The following is a 22,743-nucleotide window of genomic DNA, read 5'->3' as shown; positions in this document are numbered from 1 at the left end:
AGTTAGATGCAAATCAAAATGCATTGGCCACACGCACAGTTTTCAGAAATGGTGTAATCAGCAAAGCGTCTTTTTTTTAACGAGGTTCTCAATAGTTATAGGTGTTTATTTTCAATGCAGTTTTTTCCAAAGCTAAATGTAATGGTCTTTTTTGATATCATATGAATTGTTATTATTCGAAGACAAAATTCCAGCGGCTTAGAGGTCTTTTCTCCAGTCTGTTTTCGGATTGATGGACAGGATTTCTGTTATTTTTCTTTAAGAGCTGAACCTATAATTACATACTCAATCCACTGATGTTTGCACAGTCTAGGTTATTGGATTTTCTAGCTCAGGCGATTTGGACATACTGTCGGTCTCTTGGCTGCATAACGCTTGCACTATGTTGCGTGGGTTGTGAAGAGAAATTTCAAGGTCACTTTATGATCTGTTTGGGAGGAGGGGGATGGGTTTTGAAATGCAGGGCCTCACTTGTTGTGTGTGTGTATGGTAAGCATCCAAACTTTAATCAAGATCCAAATGACACCAGGTCAGCAGATAATGTTGATAATTAAAATGTTTCATTAAAGGGGCTGAATTGTTCCCCTCAAGGTTCAATGCATGTTTGATGTCTATTGGGGTCTACTTTATTAACCTGCTGCTTTGGGCCTGTCACTGTGAAAACCTTTTTTTTGTCCACCTGGTAATGATGCAATTAGATAAAGACTAGACTCAAAGGTGTGTCAGGGACAAAGAAGAAAAAAAGCCATTTGAAGTCCTGAATTCACCATAAAATGAAATAAGGAATTAAAATGTATAACTTCTTCTTTTGTCAAACATTAGGGAACCGATGCATTCATTATATTGACATGAGGGCAATTTTCCTCTGACATCATACTCAGGATGGGGAGCTCAAATGCTGTTCAGGTTTCGGTTCGTGTTACTCTATTTGTACGAGGAGGTAGATTTGTTTTGCAAGCAGCAAGATAATGACATCCATCATGAAACACAAATTACAGAACAGATGTGATGATAAAGAAGCTCAAGGTTCCACCAGTTTGGGCATAGAGAGATATTTCAACAAATAAGATCAATAAAAATAAGTAAATAATCTCTTCAGCCAGGATAAAATACGTTTTGGACATGAATAGATGAGTATGTGTGTGCAACTAGCAGTATAATGTGATACTGCTAGTTTCAGGTTTGGATATCGGATACATGAACAGAATTTAACTCATTTTTGTAATTTCAGTACCTCAAATATTTAGCAACTGATAAGACAATAGATAATGACAATCTTGAGGGGGGCTAGAGTGATGTAGCTATGTAACTAGCCAACAATAACTCTCATACATTACCATATGCAATACATTAACTCTTTACCTATTGTATCCTATATTACTGTCGAACACTATTACTAGCTGGTGATTGTTTGAATGCTAACATTAGCTCTGGTTTATAGCTAAGATAGCTAATTTGTTGAAAAATATGTTTAAATTGAAATATTGCCAATGTGCCTTCAAATTTGCCCTACCTATTGATTTTCTTACTGGAAATCTACAGTAGGAATAATTGATCATATCAAAATGTAATTTAAGCTAGTTTATTCTAGATTCATTCATTTATAGGACTTTAATCCAAACCTTTAACGCAGCAGGCTCTCATTTAGATAGAGATCATGTGAACATGGAGAACTGCTTACCCCTTGGCTGGAAAACAAGAAATCAACTCTTTGTGTGAACCAATCTCAAACCATGAATGTGGAGTATATACACTTTCGGGACTGTAGCCTCAACCACCAGTTGGACTGGAGTGAAGGACAACTAGAGTACCTGAGAAAATTGAATGCCTATCACTACGCTGCCATGGCAACCAAGGCCATGTGCTCTTTAACCCTGCTTACAGGCAGTGACTGCAGCCTTTAACCAACAGTCCTGCGGGTCAAGTACTATTTGTTTGTGTCAAGTCAGGGACATAAGCTCTCCAAGGGCCTGTTGTGTTGATGATCACGCAAGACATGTCTCTCTGTGTGGGGGTGTGTATATACTGACTGTTTCAACATATTGACTGATGCTGTGTGCAAGTATTGAATATTCAAGGCTAAAGGAAATCTTTATTGTTGTTACTCTCCATGCCTCATAGCACTTTTTGCCTATACAGCTTCATATTTGAAGGTCATAGAAAAGGAAATATTGTTATATTTGCTTAAAAAATGCTAATTACTAGTTTCTGTATTATGGTAAAGAAGTACAACCTCTGTTTGAACTTGTTAGGAACCTGACACAACTGATGTGTATTGTCCTGCTTGAGGTAAGTAAGAAGTTTGTAACCATTTCTAAATGGATTCATATAGTTTGGTGTCTTTTTAACTATTTTGTTAGCTTAGCCTTTGTCGTCTTTAAAATTAGGAGACAAAATATGCAGTTTAAAATGCTTTGCTTAAGGCTACAGTTTTCCCCTCTTTTGGAGGTGGTAACACCATATGGTTGGCATGACTTTTATTTGGAGGATGTAGCCCTAGTGAAGACATCCATAGGCTGGTGGAATGTTTTGAATGAAGGCCTTTTTCTTATTGTTGCTGTGGCCAACTTGGGTTTTTTGTAATCAGACGTGGCCATTTGTAACAAAGAGGCTAATGCATTGATACCCTCTCTGTCCTGGTTGAGAGATCTTCTTGATAGGGACTTGTCTATCAAAATTGACCATGCCCTAAAGTATGCCCTTCTTAATGAACTCTAAACTGGAATATAAACTGGACCACCAAAACTTTACATTAAGGAATTCTGAAAAAAGGCTTAAAATTAGCAATTGAGACCAGAAACTCATTATGAAAATGCTCACTAATAAACTGGTAATAAACTGAGAAGGACTAGCCTATAAGTTTCACACCTGGTTTTTACAAACTGCTTTCTTTTTGCCACCAGTGTGGTTAGAAACCAACAGGTTAAGGTTAAACACTTATTTTTATATATATATATATATATATATATATTTATTTATAGTCAATGTGGAGGAACATGGTGCTATGGATACCAACTATTAATTGCCCTATTTTGAATAAGGATTCCAGTTATTTACAGTCTCTCCAGTCTTCCTGCAGCTGTTAAAATGCTGCTTCAGAGAGGGAAAAGCCAAGTTCAAGTCATCCAAACCATTGTGAGCGATAGCATTGCCAGAGAAAATGTGTTGTCCATACCAGCTGAGCTGTATATTTGTCTGCATATGGTTCTGTCCAAAAGGCAGCAGTGCATGATGGGTAAGCAATCAGCAGGCTCTCTTAGGACTTTCCCTTTACGTAGTAAGGCCTTCTTTGATGTGTGCTGCAGTAAACACAGGCAGTTCTCTCTTCACCACTGTCTCTGGGGGTATAAGGCTCAGCACAAGAACACTAATGAGCACATTAGAAGGAAGCCATAGCAGGAAAATGCTACAGTTGTAAATGGAATTGTCTCTTGTGTTGTCTGTGCCAAGAATGCTCTGTCTACAGTACGTCGTGTGTGCATCCAGCAGCATGTGCATACAGAGTGTGTGCCGAGGACGTGAAGGTCTCCATAGGACACTTACATAGAACCCTTTTCACTCCAACTTCATGAAAGAGTAATGGATCATTTTAAAACTGGGTTTCAAGTGAGTCGAGGCTGCAAAAAGTGTAATATAACTACAGCTTTCAGCCGCACTGTAATTAATTGTTGAAAGCAATCAAGCATCAGACCTAAAAAAAAAAAAGAAAACAGAAAAAACTGAACTTAGACAAATGCAATTGACAATAACAGTACAAACCACTACAAATGGAGCATATATTCCATTTAATATAATCACAGGCCATAAAGAAGTCGTGCATAATAATTCTGTTCTGCTTGAAAAACATAGCCAGAGTCCCATCTACGTCAACATGTGTGTGTTAGTTAAAAATGCCTGCTTTATGGATCTAGACTTGTCAAATTGACATGAATATGTTTTAAGTAGGATTTTTTAGAGCCAAATTTTTCTTGGTTTTTGGCCGAGGGCAGACATTTAACAGTGACTTCGTTGACCACGCTCCATCGTGCAGTATAATGACTATGAGACACTGGCCCACTCTAAGTGCATTTTGATTGGCTGTGTCTGTAAGCACTCATAGAGAATAATGTGTGGCGCTTTGACTTCCTGCTTATGAAGGGGGAAAAAAACAACAATGCGTCTTAGTCTTATGAGTCTTTCTCAGTGATGATTACCGGTTCTAGCATTGTTAGCATGCTCTGAACTGTGAGCTGTATGTAATTCAACTCATAGGATTTTGCTTTGTTGTGGAGAATTGTAATGTCTTTATAGTACTATTGGTATGTAATGATGTTTACCTACATCAGAGATTCAGACACTATGCATTTTGAAATAAAACAAATCCAATACTTATTAGTTTTAGCTGCTGGACTTTTTGAAGATATTGACTGAAATTATTCTATATTATATTCTATACTAGTCTATATGAATGGATATGAATCCCGCTCCCACTTAAGCTGCCATTATAAGCACATTTTCCTCCATGTTTGTTTTAGCTACATGGCAGTTCAGAGAGTTTTCATTGTGATTTTTTTAAATACAAAGATTCATTTTAAGTCCTAATAATTAACCTAATGTTAACATGTTTGCTTTGTTTGTTATAATTAGTCATGACTTTGCATCTTAAAGTGGCGACACATCATTAATTAGCTATTATTATTAAAGATGAAGCTCATTATTTTAAAGCTTTGATATGCTTTCAGTAGTTTTGAATAGAAAAGGTTCAGCGTTTAATTAGTTTGACTGTATGGTTCCATTGGGTTTATCTGGACTTGTCATGGTCAGTGTCTTATTAGTCAGGAAATGACAACACAGAAAATAATGCATCTATACGAACAAACCCACATTATCACTATTCAGCTCCGGTGCATTCAGGAAACGGACTAATTGCTTTATTAACTCACTCTACTTAAGACAGGGCTATTTTCAAAGAACAGTTTCTACAAGATCCTGTTTGACAGGTGCTGATTCATTTCTTGTCTGTCATAGTGATGAAAAAGGAAACCATAAGAAATGGACAGCCTGTATTGCTCAAGGCCTAACATAATTGAAGATGGCTTGTTTTTGGATGCAGCAAATAGGGCTGAAAAAGTTGAGGTAATCCTTTAAGAGTAAGGAGTTAATTTTTAGCAAATTTCTGAGTGGTAATCAGAACAGGCCGTTTGTAGAACTAGAGCATAGCCTGTATGTTGTTGTAGGATGACAGGTGAGAGACTTAGCACTTTTTTTTTATCAGTTTAAAGAAAATGGACAGCAAGATGATATGAATGCATTTTATGTCCAAGATTTTAACTGATTCATGGGATACTGGTATGGGTGCAATTTAAAAGCTACTAAAAATGTTGAACTAACAGCTTTAAAAAAAAAAATGAAAAAAATGAAAACCTCTGTACATATAAAGTATGCTGTAAAATGTTTTATTTTAGACTCGAATGTCATCCTGCTCACCGAGTATAAAACTGACATATTAACGTAATGAAAAATCCATGTGCCAATGTACAAAAAGCCTGCTCTAATGGGCCAGTACAGTCATAATAACGCAGATACATGCCTCAGTGCTGCCTCAAATGCAGTATCTGGCACCAGCAATTAAGATAGTCAATGCCTTGATTCAATAATCTTAAATAATAATTTATTAGTCCCCAAAAATACGACTTATTTCTTCTTTCAGAAAGCACAGCCGCAGCAAAATTAAATATGGTCACTGTCAATAGCAACTACTGTTGACTGATTTCAGGTACAACCAGAGTGACTGCTGGCAGAGAGTCTAACATAAGTCAAAGCTAACAAAATGTGAATTATCAGTGTTTTAGCATTACACTTTTTCAAAGCTGTTCCTAAATTCAAAGTTAAGACCTTTTAAACAGTTAAAAACACAAAGTGACATGCTGTGGTTAGCCAAGCAGTCGTTAGCTTAACAGACTTTAGCCAAGCTGTTGTTTACTGGGCTGTCGATAGCCTGGCTGTCCTTAGCAAGGCTGCTGCTAAATTTTATCTCACCTTGTATCTAAGCGCTCATGTTGTTTTAAGTTAGGATTCCTTCAGTATAGGCCTACTGTGCCGTGGATACAACAGAGGAATCATCACATCCATACAGGTTTAGTATACAGCTATGTTTTAGTACTCATTAGGGGGACCCTGTATCGGCCAAAATGTAGTCCTTGTATAAGAAACTAGAACGGGAAATGGCAGCGGAACACAACTATTTTTGAGTTTTGTGAGAGCTGTGTCCCTTGTGCTTAAATATACGCAGGAGTTATGCATTGTCTTCCACTCCCAAAGTGCTGTGTCACTGGTACCATTCTGACCTTGTGTAGTTCACATCCTATCCCTCTGCGCTGTCAACAACGTATGACAAATGAAATGCTGCCGCTCTCGAACCACTTTAAATCCAGAGGAGTATATAAAAAATTATTCGTTGAAAACCTTCTTTCTTTGAAATAAGATAAGTAACAAGTGGAAATATGAAGTTTTAGCAGAGATAAGATGACTTGCGATGCAGTTACTAAAAGGGTGCTCGGTATCTGTATGACCTTGGCTTTTCTAATGTACATTTATCAATGGTGGGGCTTACAGCACAAAATCAATTTACTTCTTTGTCAGAAAAGCTTTGCTTCATGTGCTTAAACCTTAACTGCTGACCTAACATAGCTTGTATTGTCTTTGTACTTCAAGCGGAACGGTCTTCACATGTGGTCACTTCCTTGTATTTGAATAAGAAGGGGCTTTAACTATGATTACAATCATTACCAGGGACATGTGTAACAAAGCAGTATGTTGTGTTCTATTTTCTATTATTGAAGTCGCAGCTTGGAATAAATAACCTCTTAAACAATTCACTGAGGGAATATGTGCAGTTAATAATACAAGATACAAGTAATCCAGTGTGTTTTAAAGCAAAGACAGCGAAAGAGTCAGCATGGGTTTGGGACCTACTTTAATGTGCAAAATTCTCCCCTGACTGAAAAACGACAAGTGAACTCATAATAATTCCAACCAGAAATCAAAAAAGAAGACGCGCAACAGATCCGGAGCTTTTAAAAAACATGAAAGGGAGTCCAAATCATTTTGAAGATAACATTTTGGCAACAAGTGTTAGTGATATTTTCCACATTCGTAATCTGGCAGAGTACAGTCTTTGTTGCAGGGGCGTGTCCAATGGATTCCCTGGGATGGCCCCCTGGAATCTTAACGCCAATCCCCTAAACTATCATTGTCGATCTTCCAAGACAGAGGGCAAGACTTGTGTTTCAATCAACTTATTGTTGGAAAAGACTGTCAGTAGCTTTTGTGTTATTTCAAAGTATCAAATCTCTAGTCGAAGATTTGAATTATGGAGAAATATCTACTTTTCTAGTCCTTAAAGAATCAAGATTGAAAAAGAAGCACTAAAGATTAAGAAGTAACCATTCTATTTTGCTGTATTGTTAAACTAAAACTTGGGAATATTGGTATGTACACTCACAGTGTGTCCAAAAAAAAAGTGCTCTAAATACCAAATGCATATTAATAAGATATTTTAAAAGGAGCCCTAATGGGGATTCAGTCTCTATTGCAGCCAGCCTCAAGTGGACACTTAACTATAGTTCTTTGCACCTCTGCATTGGCTTCCATATTTTAACACCTGAGGTTGCCACTTGGTATGCACACACTACTTCATGCCCATCCACCCCCTTCCTGCGTAAATCAGAGCCCCAGTCTTAGCCATCCCACACTAATCAGAAAAGTCTGGATATGCCCCTTCTTGGTTGGCCTCTAGAGCACCACGTATCTCTTTTTGTGTTTCCTCTGATCTCTCATCATCTCTCGGGCCTTACATCAAGAGCCTTGGATTTATCGATCAATGGTCATAAACAAAACATAGATTGAACTGGACACTGGGGCACAACAAATGGATTACCAGGTTGTTTTTTTTTTGGTCACTTGAGCCTCAAGCTCAAGCTGGGAAAGGACATTGGACAACAGAAGTGGAAGCACACAAAGCAGATGGCAACAAAGATGTGTCAGACGCCCTGTGAAAGGATGATAGAAATAGACTCGGAGTGACAATTAGAAGAATATGGTGTGTGAACGTGCATGTGTGTGCATAATATAAATGGATGAAAGCAGACTCAGATGTGTAATCCAATTGTATTGGCAAGGTATTGCGTGTTATACCAGTCAATCCAATTATGAAAGCTTGACGACATGGTGAAGTGAAAGAGCTTCTGAGACAATTACTGTGTGTGTATATGTTTGCTTACACTCTGATGTTCTAATGATTTTGATGGCATATCTGCATACACTAGCGTGTGGTTGGTTGCACATGTGAGCACACAATATTTTCATGTCACTGTGACCACACACCTGACAGCTGTGCATATTTCACAGGGTGGGGAACCCTGCATTGCAGTGCTGGTGCATGGTGGTCATGCTCTTTATGTGAGAGCAGCGCAGGGTCAGACTAGAAGAGGAGAGTTAATGCGCCATTTTTGCGCCCATTTTTTTCACCGTTCAGCTTCTCGGTAATTTGACATATTATAATCCTTACCTCTGGAAGTTATTTTTCTGTTTACAAAAGAAGGACCAGGGAAGTCACTATGTTACTGAATCTGACCTGCTTCATTTTAAACAAAAAAAATAAATACAGGAAGCCTGTAGAAATGTTTAAGATGTTTAAATGCCATTTTCTCTCTGATATGGATTCTGACACCAATTGGCCAATACTAAGTAAAGCTACCATTCTAGTGTGATTATAAAAATTGCCAAATGCCATTTCACTGGCTTTCACTTATATTACACGCTTTGCTAGCAGTGCACCATATAATGTGATTTTTATGATTTTCTAACTTACAGTAGCGTAAAGAGTAGATTTTTACTTTATTTATTAATAATATTAATAAATATGATTAATATATTAAATATTATTTATTAATAATATTAATAAATAAAGCATAATAATATTATGTAATATTAAAGCATGTCAATGCAGTCAGTAAAATCTGTGTTACCTCCATTTCTATTTTAATTCAGTTTGATGTCAGGAACCATCAACCCAAAAATCCATAGTTTAGACAAAGTCAGAAATGAAGGTTAGTTTTTCTTTGCACTACTCTTACTTTAGGCCAAAGAGTTTCAGAAATCAACGTGGAAAAATCCTTCTTCTCCTATTTGTAGAAAGTGGTCATCTAAAAACAAAGAAATTTAAATATACTTGAAAACCATGAAAGCGTCTATGTGCAACAGCAAATTAAAGAAATTAATAAAATAAGTAATGTTCCTGTGTGTATAAGCTGAATTTGCCTAAAGGATGGTTGGAAGAGTGAGAGGAATTACTTTTATATTCATACTTGCTGTTCAATTGTGACTAAATCTGTGTTTCTGTATTTTTCTCTGTCTCCAGCTGTGGCCCCCACGCTTCCTAGTCTACATTCAGAGGTCTTTAAACCGTGTGTAGACGACAAGGACCTGGCGTTTTGTCTAAATGAGGGAGAGTGCTCTATCATTGAAACTGTGGCTGGGGTTCACAGACATTGCAGGTGAGTGCACTGATCCTTATTTGTGTGTGTGTGTGTGTGTGTGTGTGTGTGTGTGTGTGTGTGTGTGTGTGTGTGGCATGTGTGTGGTGTGTGTGTGTGTGTGTGTGTGTGTGTGTGTGTGTGTGTGTGTGTGTGTGTGTGTGTGTGTGTGTAAGGCGTTTGGTTTCTCTTTCAGCATTGACGTTTCCTCGCTTTGCCCTTCTCTTCAATCCCTGACCTTGGGGTCATTTTCATTCAAGTTGTTTCTTTTTCCTCTCAAGGCTGACAGACTGCCTCTTTAGGCTGATGAAACACAGGAAAATGGTTTTGCAAATGCACCTTGAATGCACCGAAATCAATAATAACCGACACCACTAACCGAGGAATCAGAGATGCTTTTTTTTACATTGGATGCAGCTTATTCTCATTTTCACACAAAATCAAAGGAAAGCAAACTAGCAAGAACATAGAGAGCAAATTGTGATCTAACTAAGACTTTAATGTAGCCTGACAAATATTTAGTCAAAATGAAATGTAATGAAACGGCATTCCTTTATGTGTAAACCTTGGCATTAATGTTGTGTGATATGACCTCTTTGGAATGAGGCTCATTCTAATGCTACGTGTAAAGAAGGGCTTTCATAAGGTTCTTCTGTTATCTAACTTAAAAGAAGCTGATATTTTATAACACTTTCCTTTTTCCTTTTCTTTATTTTCTCTTTGTTTCACCCAAGTAGTCGCTCAAGGCCTGATTGCCAAACAAAAGAGATAGATGGGACCACTTTAAGTTTACTCTTATCTGACTGACACAGCAAATAGTGTGGAGGGCTAAACTAAAATGTTGTCAATATCCAAGATAAAATGTATTGAAGCAACCAATCTAATCCCTTTTGATGCATTAGACAAACCTATTTGCTTGCTTTTGCAAGCCTTTATCTGTCATGCCAGCTTGTTAGGTTACTTTATTGTTGTGATAAAGGGAAGGCACACTTTTATAAAACTTAAATCAGAAAGTGATTTGCAGTGGGAGTCAAAAAGTCAAAGAGTTATATTTATGGATATTAAATGGTATAAAATATGCTTATATGCTTTTTAGTAGCAACTTTGCCTTCTGGTATGCTAACTATTTTATATATATACCTGATTTTTGCAAGTAAGCCAATTCAAAGTACTGATACCATAGATAGATACCATAGTATCTGATCTGCAGCGTTAGTGTCTAAAAACTGACAGATTTACATTACTAACCCTGTATTGATGTGATATGATTGATTTTTAACCTAAAAACAAGCAGAGCAACTGTGACAATTTAGCTAGCTACCAGACTAGAGCAGCCTTCTGTGGTTGAGTGTTGGACAAAATCGTAATTTAATGTGAACTACTTCAGTTAATGTTGAACATTGAACAGTGGGGAATCCAAACCTAAAAAAAATAAAAAAAATAACCAAGATACAAGCTAAGCTAGCTTTAGCCACAGCCCCTCCGTATTGTATGTGCTGTGTCATTGGAGTGACACTAATCTAGTTAGTGTAGTTGTGACTAGAGTTATCTTCTCTCTAGCACCACTCTGTTGTTCATTTATTATCATATGATATAATACCTGAAATGAATTCTTCTTCACTGCTCTAAAAAAGTAGTTTTCTGTACTTTTTCTGTGCTTGCTACTATTTAAAAAGATGACTTTTTGTCTTAGCTTGTGAATTATGCTATCTTTCAGATACAGTCATACTTGCTGATGCCTTATTGGGCACTTTAGGTTGTAATAGAAGCATTTTCCAGACTAGAATTGGTACCAACCATTGTTTGAAGTGTACTAAAATAAAAATAAAAACACGCACACACACACACGCACACATGCACGCACACACACACACACACGCGCACACACACACACACACACACACACACACACACACACACACACACACACACACACACACACACACACACACACACACACACACACACGAAACAGTATGCTATAATATGAATATAAACATATGCATTGCATATTTATGAACATATACATGCAAATATAGAGAAAAGTGTGGGTCCATGGTATAGGCCTTTGAGTTATTTGTATGTTCCTGCATGTCCCCCTTTTGAAGCCTTCTGTATCTCCTCTTCTTTCTGCAATAACATTTGTATCCCTTTAAAAATACATCACTTTAAAAATACATGATAAGACATTTTCTCGGAGGGAAGAGTTGTGCTGAATGGTGCTGAATTGAAAAACAGCTCATTAGTATACCTACCTGGAATTAAAGGGCCCAAATCTTCATCCAAGAGAAAAAAGTGGTGAATTATAAATGAGTGCATGAGCATAAGCAAATCCTCTTAGAAAAGTCAATGTTGGGCAAAAATAGTTGAAAAACAGTCAGGAAATAGTGCACGTAGGCCTTATCGTCTTTTTTCAGTCATAAGGAGGGTTATATGTTAACAGTATAGCAAACAGTTACCTTAACAACTTGTAGTCCAAAATAATGTCATTATTCAAGTATTGTTTGTTTCATAATTCAGAAAACATACAACTTTAGAAGTAACCAGGGAAAATCATATTGTTGTAAATGGCAGGAAGCAACACTCTGATGATATATATTTTTTTAAAACAAGTGTGTTTATTGAGATTTTCTGAAGATAATTTTAGGTAATTTTTATATAATTTTCCTGATTGGAAACTCAAGGTAATACATAGGACTCTTGGTGTAGTTGACATGTCATTTTATGATGGCCAGAAACAAATTGCACCATCCCACCTGTGCAGCAGTAGCATCAAAAAACCCAGAAGACTCGTAGCGGCTCGCTTGAGGGCTATAATTAACGAAGGATGAATGACTGCATATAGAACTCAGGAAGGATTGGAGGGCCTAACCTAGAGGCACTGTCTGCCCATTCCTCTTGAGCTGAGTGCCTGTTGTGTGAAAGAATGATTACAGGTTTGTGAGTACTTTTGTTGAAAGGTTGCTCCCTTTGCTTGGGAGAAGTCCTGAAAAGAAGTGAGTAAAATATGATCATTTTTGCACTATAATCACTATGCTGATGTTGTTTAATACCATAGCTGCTATGGAACTTCATGTGTTAGTAGTTTTAACAGGATAGTAATTGATTGTTTTGAAGATGACTTACTTGCAGCAGCAGATGGATGTTGAAGTCAACATTAAAGGTGCATCAAAACATTGCATACCACTAGGGGGCAGAAAGCACTCCAAAATAACTAAAAAAAACAGCAGAACTGTGGTATTTTCTACTATGACTTGAAGAAATCTTGGGTAATCAAAATTGTGGCACACACGACCAAAAATATCCTTTAGTTTTGTGGGAGCTTTAAACCCTTTGCCTTGATAAACTATTAGCTCAGAATATTGGCTGCCAAATCTATTTTGGCTTCCAACCGAGCCTACAACTTTTCATTCCCTTTTTCTTCTTGACTCTCACTGTAAGATGTAGTATGTTCATCTGAGTTTTTCCATAAAAGCTGGCTGTCAGCCGGAATATTAAACATTCTTAGCCAACAACATTATAAGTAAACCATTAAATAGGATGAAGGATTTTAGTTGCGTAGCATGGTGAGCTAAAGTTAGCACCAGCTTGGCTCATAGCCCCCTGAACCTCACCAAAGAGGTTTAGAGAAACAGTTATTTATAAAGTGAAACTGCTGCATTCAGTGATTTCACTGCTTTTAACTACGGGGTCTGATTGTTTCAGAGAAAAGGAGACCTCTGCAGATAATTTGGCTCTTATTAAAAAAAAAAAAAACTCTTAAACGATAAACACTGAAGGAACCCCTCCCTGATAACAAGCTTAGCATCGAAAAATAAGCTACTGACAGCCAAGCTCGAACATCGGTGTCTGCCAAACAAAAATCCTTGAAGACAGTTTTCTTTTCTTACTTATACTGCTTGTTCAGTGTATGTACCTTTTTTAATTACTTGGGCCATTCTTTTGAGGTCAAGGAGGAGACATGAACGTTAAAACAGAAGAGTCATTTTATAAATTATATGATTCCGGTGTGGTCTGGTTTTGTCAACCAGCTCCAGAGAAAATATGTCTCTTTTTGTTTTGTTAAAGATTCTACTGTCCTCACCAGCCATTTGTTTACTTATTTTTTGGCCATTTCATGCTGAGCATGTAGCAGATAGTCAGCTTGTGTGCTGAAAATGGCTGCCCACAATTTTAGTTTTTGGGGAATCAACCATATGGACTGACAAAAACCCAAACAATGAGTTAGAGCTGCAAATAATAGAGTTGCTGATGTGCCACTCCTATATAATGTCACTGCACATTTCTGGATACAAGTACAATGGAAAAAGTTGTGAGTTGAAGAAATAAAAGTCAGATGATTAAACTCAGGTTTCTGGTGCTGGAGATACTGTTGATCAATCATCGCTCCAAGCAATGCCAGAGCAGCATCCTCATGACAATAAGTGCGGATCTCCTACTGTCTGCTTTAAAGTAAAGAAAAGTCAAGCTTTTTCTTAAGATTTCTCTTCTGACGTCATCTTCTCCTCCAGGCCATGCAGTAAAGAGCATAATAGATGGCTGGATGTTTTCCAGCATTAGACATGTCGAGTTGTCAGAACAATCTTTAAACACTTGGATCGTTGGATGAGAACACAGTTTAGAAGTTGGGAATCAATGTATTTTGTTATGAAACATTTCCTTCCTCCTTTCTGCATCCCCCCTCCCCTTCCCTCCTCTCCCTCCCCTCCCCTCCTCTCCCTCTCTGCCGGATGCTCGTGTTTGCCAATGCTAACAAGGCTCCCAAAATAAACATGCAAATTTGAGTTTAAGACCTACTTCCACATCAGTGCTAGGGCTCCTTTATACTCGAAGTACAAATGTAGAAAAAGTCAAAGGCTTTGTAGGGAGTGGTGCTAAACATATGACTGTAGCGTGTAAATATTTTCTCTCCATGGATAATGATAGTAGGAATTAGTTAATTCTCCATCATGGAAGCTTAAACCCAGCTGTTACTTCAGTGTCTTGCCAAATTCACCCGAATGTCCTACTTTGATTGTGAAAAAAATGGCTGAAAAAGGCTTAATTGGCAAATTTAGACTCATACTTATATACTCAAAATGGATCAACAATGGTTCAAACAAATAAAGATGGAATTGAATTAAATAGTATCAATTATTTGAAGATGCAAAACACTTATGTGTTACAATATGTAATTTAGAGTGCCTTTAGATCAAAGAACACATGAAGAAGGAGTTTGGACACTGTATTTTGTCAAAAATAAGAGAATTGAATCTTAATCAGCGGGTCTTAAGTGGAGAAACAGAGAAAATATTTACTTCATCAAACCAGACATTTAGCTAAATGACAAATATTTCCTCCCATGTGGCCAAAGTATTCAGGTTCTTATTTAAACACTGTGCTAGATCTGTGCAGTGACAGAAAGCTAAAAGCAAAAATGAATGAATAAGTGATCTATTGTGAAGTAAGCATCAGATGTCCGCCTTTAGCGGGATGAGAAACACGTTTTTGACACAATTCTTATTATAAAGGAGGGATGAAGACGATGGCACACTTAGCTTTTCTCTTCGAGATGTCAGACTCACTCAGCAAACAAAAGTAGAATGCATATATTAAATGAAAATATAAAAAAAAAGCCAAAGGTGGAGGAATACATTATCAGGAGGTGTGGTAGAGCTGGCAGTCAAAGCCAATCTTGTCACCTGCTTTCCTCTTCTTTCAGCTCCACAGCACTGAGACTTTTTTTTTTTTGTGATGGTGAATGTGGACTAAAAAACGCCGCTAAAGTTTCTCCCCAAGGGGAAAATATGTCCTTGTGCCAGAAGTGGAGGATTGCTGTGGGACGATATATGGCATGTTAAATTGAATTAACACGAGAAAGAGATTACACGTGTGATTGTGATCTTAAGAGAACTGTTGCTGGCTCATGTGAGTGTTCACGTGTTGGTGTGCAGAGATACAAAAGGAAACCTGTGGCAGACTGTGGGGATGCTTTGATCAGCCAGTGACTGACAGAATATCTCAGGTTAACTACACTTTACAAAAAAAATCAAAAGAAATTTGCCGGATAAACTTAATGCCAGGGGAAAAAAATGTAAGTACACGCACCACACTGTTCTCAGATCAATCTCGACTTTTAAAAACCAATATTTGTGCACAAAATAGCCTCTGGCAGTATATTGATAAATGGCATCTTTGTTTTCAGCTGCATTCGCAAAGTGAGATGTGGTAATGGAATTACAGTTAAGAGATGATATCAGATTTCCGCCTGCACTTTAAGCCGATTTCTGTTTGAAGAAACTGACAAACTGCTTAATGCCAAATGTTCAAAGAAAAATGCAAAAGTGCTAAATTCTCTGCATAATAACAACTTGAGATGTTAAAGATAAATTGGAGAGACTTTTTGCCAACCAAATTAGATCTGTATTTACTGCAGATGATGTTGATTGTCTAAAACTGCTAAATTGCTAGAAAACCAAACTATGTGAAATCAGTGCTAGGATAATCCACATTACTAGCAGATGTCTGTTTTTTGACTGTGATTTTAGCCGAGGTAACACAGATAGATCGGCTAAACATGGAGTTTAATCTAAATAGTTGTTGTTTTATAAATAGTGTAGATTGTATATAATCACATTTGGGATGGGATGTAATATTAGTGGGCTACACACGGGTACTGTCACAGTTCCGGTATACTCCCTGCTTACCACCCACTTTCATTAACCATTGAGTGATAGCTCGCTGTGAGTCGGGATGTATTTCGCTTTTTCAAATCTGTTCCTGTACTGTTTGACTCTTAGGGATTACCTAAATAAATTTGCCTTAAGTGATTCATGTTCTCCAGTTCCTTCTTTGGATCCTGTCTGAGAGGAGTCCACTGAATTATGTTTTTTTTAAGATCTAAAGCCCTTCTCTGAGAGCACCGACCTCCATTTGTGGAGTGCCGGAAGTGCAAGAGTTTCCTTCTACTTTGCATGGATTTATATCTGTACTTTTTGCAGATTTCTGTTTCTAAAGCTTGCTGAAATTATAATTGTCTTTTAATGGGTTTCGGGCTTGCAAACTACAAATACATTCTGGCTCTTTTGCTCTTTACTGTTCTCCTGCGTACTGATACTGCCCTGACTATGAATGAACAGAAACACTTTGAACACCAAAGACTTGTACATAGATCCTATATCCAAAGCACATTTTGATTATAGAGAGTACCGTCAGATTAATTAAACTGTAAGAGTAGCTAGCACAATGGCTAAAGAGGGAAGGGAGATTAAGATATAATACACTACAAGTATATATATATATATATATATATATACACAAGAAGCATTTTTTTCCCATTAGAAAGTAGCATTATGTCTTTCACTATAAACTTTGATAATATCTACACAGACGGGCAGCTCCAAGGGCAAATGATGTTAATTATTGGCACAAGGATTTGTATGCTTCAGTGATGGTTACTGTCACAAACAATATTGCTCCTTTCCTTTAGCTTGAGCATGGCCAAGTTCATGGCAAAATGTCAACTGTATGTTTTGTTTGTGTCATTTTGCTACAGCGTGTTTTAGAAATGTCAACAGTTCCTACTGGAGGTTAATTGGTGGTGCTGAGAGATATGCGTCAGCTGGCTCAGATTTGAAAGGTCTGTGGATAACAGGATTGTATCCAGTGAAACAGATTCCAGAGACCCTCTGGCTTTTGATAATATCTTATAGAAATAACTGTTTTGTAATTGATTATTTTGCATGGATGCCCTTCATTCAGCTCTGATGATACACCTCAGTCTTTTTTGCATTTTTCAACACAGTTATTAGCAGGTTGTAGTTTTTATAATATTGCACCCGTTCAGTGAGGCAGGTTTTGACTTTGATGTGAGGTGCCCGGTAGTATCATTCTGACATGTGCTCAGCAAACCATAAGCATGCAGTTAGCCACGCTTGGACGATGGTGTGGAATATATTAGTGTGAATAAAGATGCGCTGGAGTTGGGACACCACCTGCGGAATTGTGTTGTGTTCTGGTAAAACACAGAGCCGCATGCTTTTACTAAGGGCATTGAACCCAGCAAACAACGAGAGCATGCCCATTTTTACAAAGCAACACTCTCTCTGCAGTGACATCATGGCTGTGCTGCACAATCTTTTTCTCCTCACTTGAAATGGAAAAAGATTCCTCTTAGAAAAAAAAAAAAACTGTGAGGAAAACGGTTTCCCTTCAGTGAAAAATGCTCGCCTCCTTTTCAACAGAATGTTTCCTAACTTGTGTGGGCATTGTATCAACAACACGCTGCACATGCAGAGGCTAAGCTTGTGTTGCCTGGATGATGCAAAACTGCTGCAAGTTAGCTTTATAGCCTGCCGCCACCTCGCCAAAGAGAAACAAAAGAGGAAAAATATCAACTGCATTGTTATAGTGGCACTTTTTTTTTTACCATACTGCGTCCATTGTTGAGGGTTTTTATTTTTTTCCCTATTCAAATTGATATGTAAATCCATATCATAGCAATGTAAAATTACTATTCAGGGCATAAGTTGCTACAAGGGTTGCTTGAGAATTAAACAGGGTGCATTTTGAATTCTAAAGAAGGGATGTGAACAAAGATGGTTTAACATCTTAATTTCAGCCGACAGAGTAATTGATGCCTTTGTTCTTATTCTGTAATTTTTGCTCAAATCAGGAACAAAAGGACTTGCTAACTTGAAATACAAAAACTGAAAAAAGTCTAAAACTTGCAACACTTTAAAAGAGTGTTATTAAAATAGTTCATCTTTAAAATCAGGCTCTGATTACTTGGGTTGTGAAAGTCAAAGTGCATATAATACTACCAATAGAGAAGAAGACTACTGAAGTATCAGCAGACATCGGTTGCTGCTTTTAATGATTTAGGTCAAAGAAGAAAAATTCAAAGCTGTCTTTATATGCCACCACACCTTTGAATTTATGTACATTTCGAATCGTCTAGCTTGTATTCTTTCCTCTGCGTAGAGGTTGAAATCACCTCCCTTTGTTTGTGTGTGTCTTTGTGCTTGTGTGCACATTAACAGCCTGGCAAAGCTCAAGGTAGCTCATGTCTACTATTGCCATGGTAACTTCTTCCCTCATTAGTGAGAGGCCAGAGGCAGAGAAGAAGTTGTTGACTCACTTATACTTTCTCTGCCATTGTACTTATACGTTTTAAATGCTCTGTCATCACTTTGCAATATATTCCGTGCGCTAATTCAGATTGATTGGACATTGAAATAATTGCCACCTAATGGTTTGAATGACTGATGTCGTGAATAATGCATGACAAAATGTGCACATTTGATTGTTCCTTGCAAAGCTGTGCTGACATAAGAGATATTAGATCATATTTAAATGAGCATTGATTTATTTCCTTTAAAACCAAAATAGGCAGTAACTTCTACGTCTTTTTAAGTGTGTATTTAAATGCCCAAGAGGCCGTGTTTTGTCTAAACTGATAAAGAATCGCATGATATCTTGCAAATGAATCAAAAACATAGCATTTTGTGCTCCCCATGAGAAAAGGAGTTGTTTCCATTGGTAGTTTACGGTATAAATAAGCTTAAGGATAGGCCCAGAGTGCCTGTGTGCGTTCGGCTGTGTCAGTGTGAGCCTGTTTGTGCGCTTTTTCTCCTCCCCAGGACCCCGGAGACTTTGACAGCAGTATTAACAGAATCTGATGTGACAAAATGAATCATATAAATGAAGACCACAACCTCTTGACTTCCCTTTCCTGTTTTTCCTTCCTCTCATCTTCCCCTTTTCTACGGGGAGCCAGTTCAGCGATTAAATTGTCACTGCACCGTCAGACCTTGACAGGCCGCACTAATCCACGATGCTGTCGCTCCTCGGCTGATCCATCCTGCTAGGGAGGACGTTCTCCAGGCTTAAAGCCAATGGGCCATGTCCCACACAACCCCACCCAGCTGCCTTATGAAAGCAACACAATTATAAACGTGGGAGCAGACTTACCTGTTGGCTGCATCCCCCTGACAGATGGGGGAGGGTTGTTATACATTCATCACGTAGGCACAAGGCCATAAGAAGAACAGCATCAATGAAAGCCGGCAGCTCCCACACACCTCCAACATGCAGCACAAAATGTAATAACAGTGCTGTTCGATGTGAGGAGAATTACTTGACAAAGGTCTAAGTTATTACCTCAGATCTAAGTAAGAATCAAAACATTTTTATTTATTTTTTGTGGCATGTAGCATGTGATGACAGACCCATCTTCTTCCTTTGGGACCAAATACAGCTTACACATTAAGTTTCTTGTTCAAGTGAATTAATCGTATAAAACTAGAGGTGCCCTACATGTTGAATTATAATACATCTCCTCCTTTTAAATTTATAACCAATTTCTTTCCAAAACACTTGGCTCTTCAGAGCATCTGCGAGGCAAACATAATTACTGCTCCAGTACTGATTACCAATACATGAATACCAACGTAAACACACAACTTAGTTCTTCCCTCCATGCGTTTGCTGAGGTTCTCACAGCATTATAATTGACGCTCTGCAGAGTCGTCATAGAGAAGATGAAAGAATCACGTGTCTATGTTCGGCTTACAAAGGCTGCTTTGTTTTCATGCTGGAGGATTTAATGAGCGTGCGATAGACATGTTGTGAAGAAAATCCACCATGCGAGCAATTACAGTTTTAAAAGGGTGTTGGTTCATTGTTTGCTGTTTCACATATCAGCTTTGTGAAAAAAAACAACCATACAACCATTTTTTTAAATTTAATTGGCAACATGTATCTTCTTATTTCATACAGTAAACTACACTATAGTACCTATAAATGACCAAACGTTCTCAATGTCAATCTGAATTTTTACTGTTTTTGCTAACGACACAAAATATAGGCCTACTGAACTTTTGTGTGTATTTTTGAGACTTATAGACTTTATTTTTGAGAGAAAATTTAACTGTTAACTTTTGAAATAACAAAGAAAAGTTGAGTTGACTCAATTCTAACGTTTGCTAGCTAGGCTAACTAATATCTCCTCTTCATTTTCTGAGTGGAGATTCCATTTTAAGTGCAGAAGCTAATTGACCAAGCTTGATAACTGGGATAGTAAGTCCTTTCCATCACTTTCCATCACAGCTGACACAGCAAGTTAAATGTTGTAACAGCTCATACCACTTGAAGTTGATTGCCTACATGTGCTAAAGGTGCATAAGTCTTGCTTGAGCACTTGTAGGCTATACAGCATGGTGTACTCAGAGTTCACAGTGTATCTTCAAATGTCATGTAATATAAATAGGACTCCAGGCTTTAACAAACCCTCTACTCTGTGTTAGTTTTGGTTGAATTTTTTTTTACTTGGCAAAGCTAGCTATGACTTAGTTGATGATAAGGCAAGTAAGCCTGTCCAGTCACTTCCAATTTTAGAGAAATGATCCTTTCAGTTGTTGAATATTGTGAAGTGTCCGATGGCTTCCATCACTTGTGGTTGAAAAACCAAAGAAATTACTTTTACATCTATGTTGAAAAACTTAAAATATAGGCTAATACAAAGTGCAACTCTGGGCTTATGTTAGCAAGCTAGGCTAACTAGCTGTCATTTTCCAAATTGCTCCTCCATTTTATCAAGTCGAAGCTAGTTTGCATTGCTTGAAAAAAAAAATACTTAGCCTGTCCAGCTAGCTTTACCTTTTTGAGGTAAACATTATTCCAAATGCACAGTACACAAAAGTCTTTACCCATTTCAGATAATCGTGTGGGATTGAGGGTTGCTTTCCAGACTGTGGGAAAGGTTTGCTATTATTCATATTTTCAAAGATTCATTAAGAACAAAAAAACATAATTCAGTGGACTCCTCTCAGACAGGATCCAAAGAAGGAACTGGAGAACATGAATCACTTAAGGCAAAAAGTGTATCTGTAGTTTCTTTTAAAATAGTGATTTTGCAGAATTTGTTATTTCGGTGGAGTGGGGGGCATGAATCCTTGTCACTTCCCAGCTCCCTTAACACATCTGTGGTATCTTTGTGGCTCTCAAATGTCAGTCAAACAGTGTCATGGGAAGTGTTTCCCCAGAGACCTAAAGCTATTTCCACAAACACATCCAAAAAAACATTTTGGTCTTTTTTGAGAAATAGAAAAGTATGCTGGTGTGATTGGAAGCAAGGCATCTTAAGAATCCTGGAACATTTCACCATGTAATTGAGTACCACATATACATTTTTCTTTACATTACCCTCCCTATGAACTGATTAAAGTTTATTATATTTACCCCAGAGCCGCCCTCGGGTGACACTTTTTTTTAATAATAATTTAATTTGAAAAACCAAATTTCTAGAGTAATTTGTGCACAATTAGATGGCAGATACACCCATACATATATAGGTACATAAGCATCTCTCTTCTATTTCTCTTCAAATGTATGTAAAGACTTTGGATGAACCATGACTGAGCACTTGAGTCAAACCACTGCGAGAGATTGCACTGGATTTGAAGGCAGCAGCACAGCCTCGGTTAGTAGCCTGCAGCACTTTACTTGTCATTTCATCGAGAGCTCAGCCGGTGAAGGATAACAGCTGCTACTCATTACTGATGGTAGGAATAAATTATTTTCCAGCAGTGGACAAAGAATAGAGACCATGTCAAGCCAAACCATTATGTTTGAGCACAGAAAACACTTAGACGCAACACTTGGATATCTCCACATGCAGATGGGGTCTCTGGAGGTTTTCACAAGGACTTGTTAGTGTGTCTGTTTCTGTTAAGAGGACCAGACAGTAAAGGAATATAAAAAGGGCAGATGCTAGGTGGTGTGCAGTAATTAAAAGTAATCTTTGGAACAATGGTAGATGAGGATGTCGCTTCCCTCCAATCCCAAGAGGCTCAGGTGGCAGAATGTCTCAGATCAAGAGTTCAAGTGCAGTTTAGACTTTAAAATATACTCCATGAACAGTGCTTTTTTGTTTGTTTTTTATTGTTATTCTGTTCCACCAGAGGGAGCTCCTTTGATTACATTATTACAGGGGATTTCATGAAAAAAAAAGAGACATTTTTTTTTACTTCAGCCATTTATTCTGCTTTGGTGGCTGCTGTATTGGAGAATAATTGAAGCAGAGCTTGTAAAACTTCTGTGCTTTTGTAGGGTATCATGTAGAGTAAAAATGTCACTTTAATGGAATAGCTGTGGGATCAAGCTCAAAATTATTCCAAGTCTGGATTCCTTCATTTTTATCCCCCGAACCCTCCTTCTGCCTTGTCTTACTTAAATCTTTCTTCAGTGT

The 22,743-nt window shown here is 37.7% G+C and overlaps 1 protein-coding gene across 1 annotated transcript in view; it reads left to right on the top strand.

Moving 5' to 3' along the window:
* nrg3b (neuregulin 3b) overlaps window positions 1–22,743 on the top strand; it is a 218,047-nt gene that overhangs the window by 100,764 nt on the left and 94,540 nt on the right. Inside the window, exon 2 of the mRNA XM_020642761.3 lies at window positions 9,401–9,536. Coding sequence (XP_020498417.1) covers window positions 9,401–9,536 — 136 coding nt within the window. The remainder of the gene's footprint in view (window positions 1–9,400; window positions 9,537–22,743) is intronic.

The sequence above is a fragment of the Labrus bergylta genome, chromosome 21, assembly GCF_963930695.1.
Source record: "Labrus bergylta chromosome 21, fLabBer1.1, whole genome shotgun sequence".
Taxonomy (NCBI): domain Eukaryota; kingdom Metazoa; phylum Chordata; class Actinopteri; order Labriformes; family Labridae; genus Labrus; species Labrus bergylta.
The sequence above is the reverse complement of the archived record's forward strand: the minus strand, read 5'-3'. Positions and strand labels throughout refer to the sequence as shown.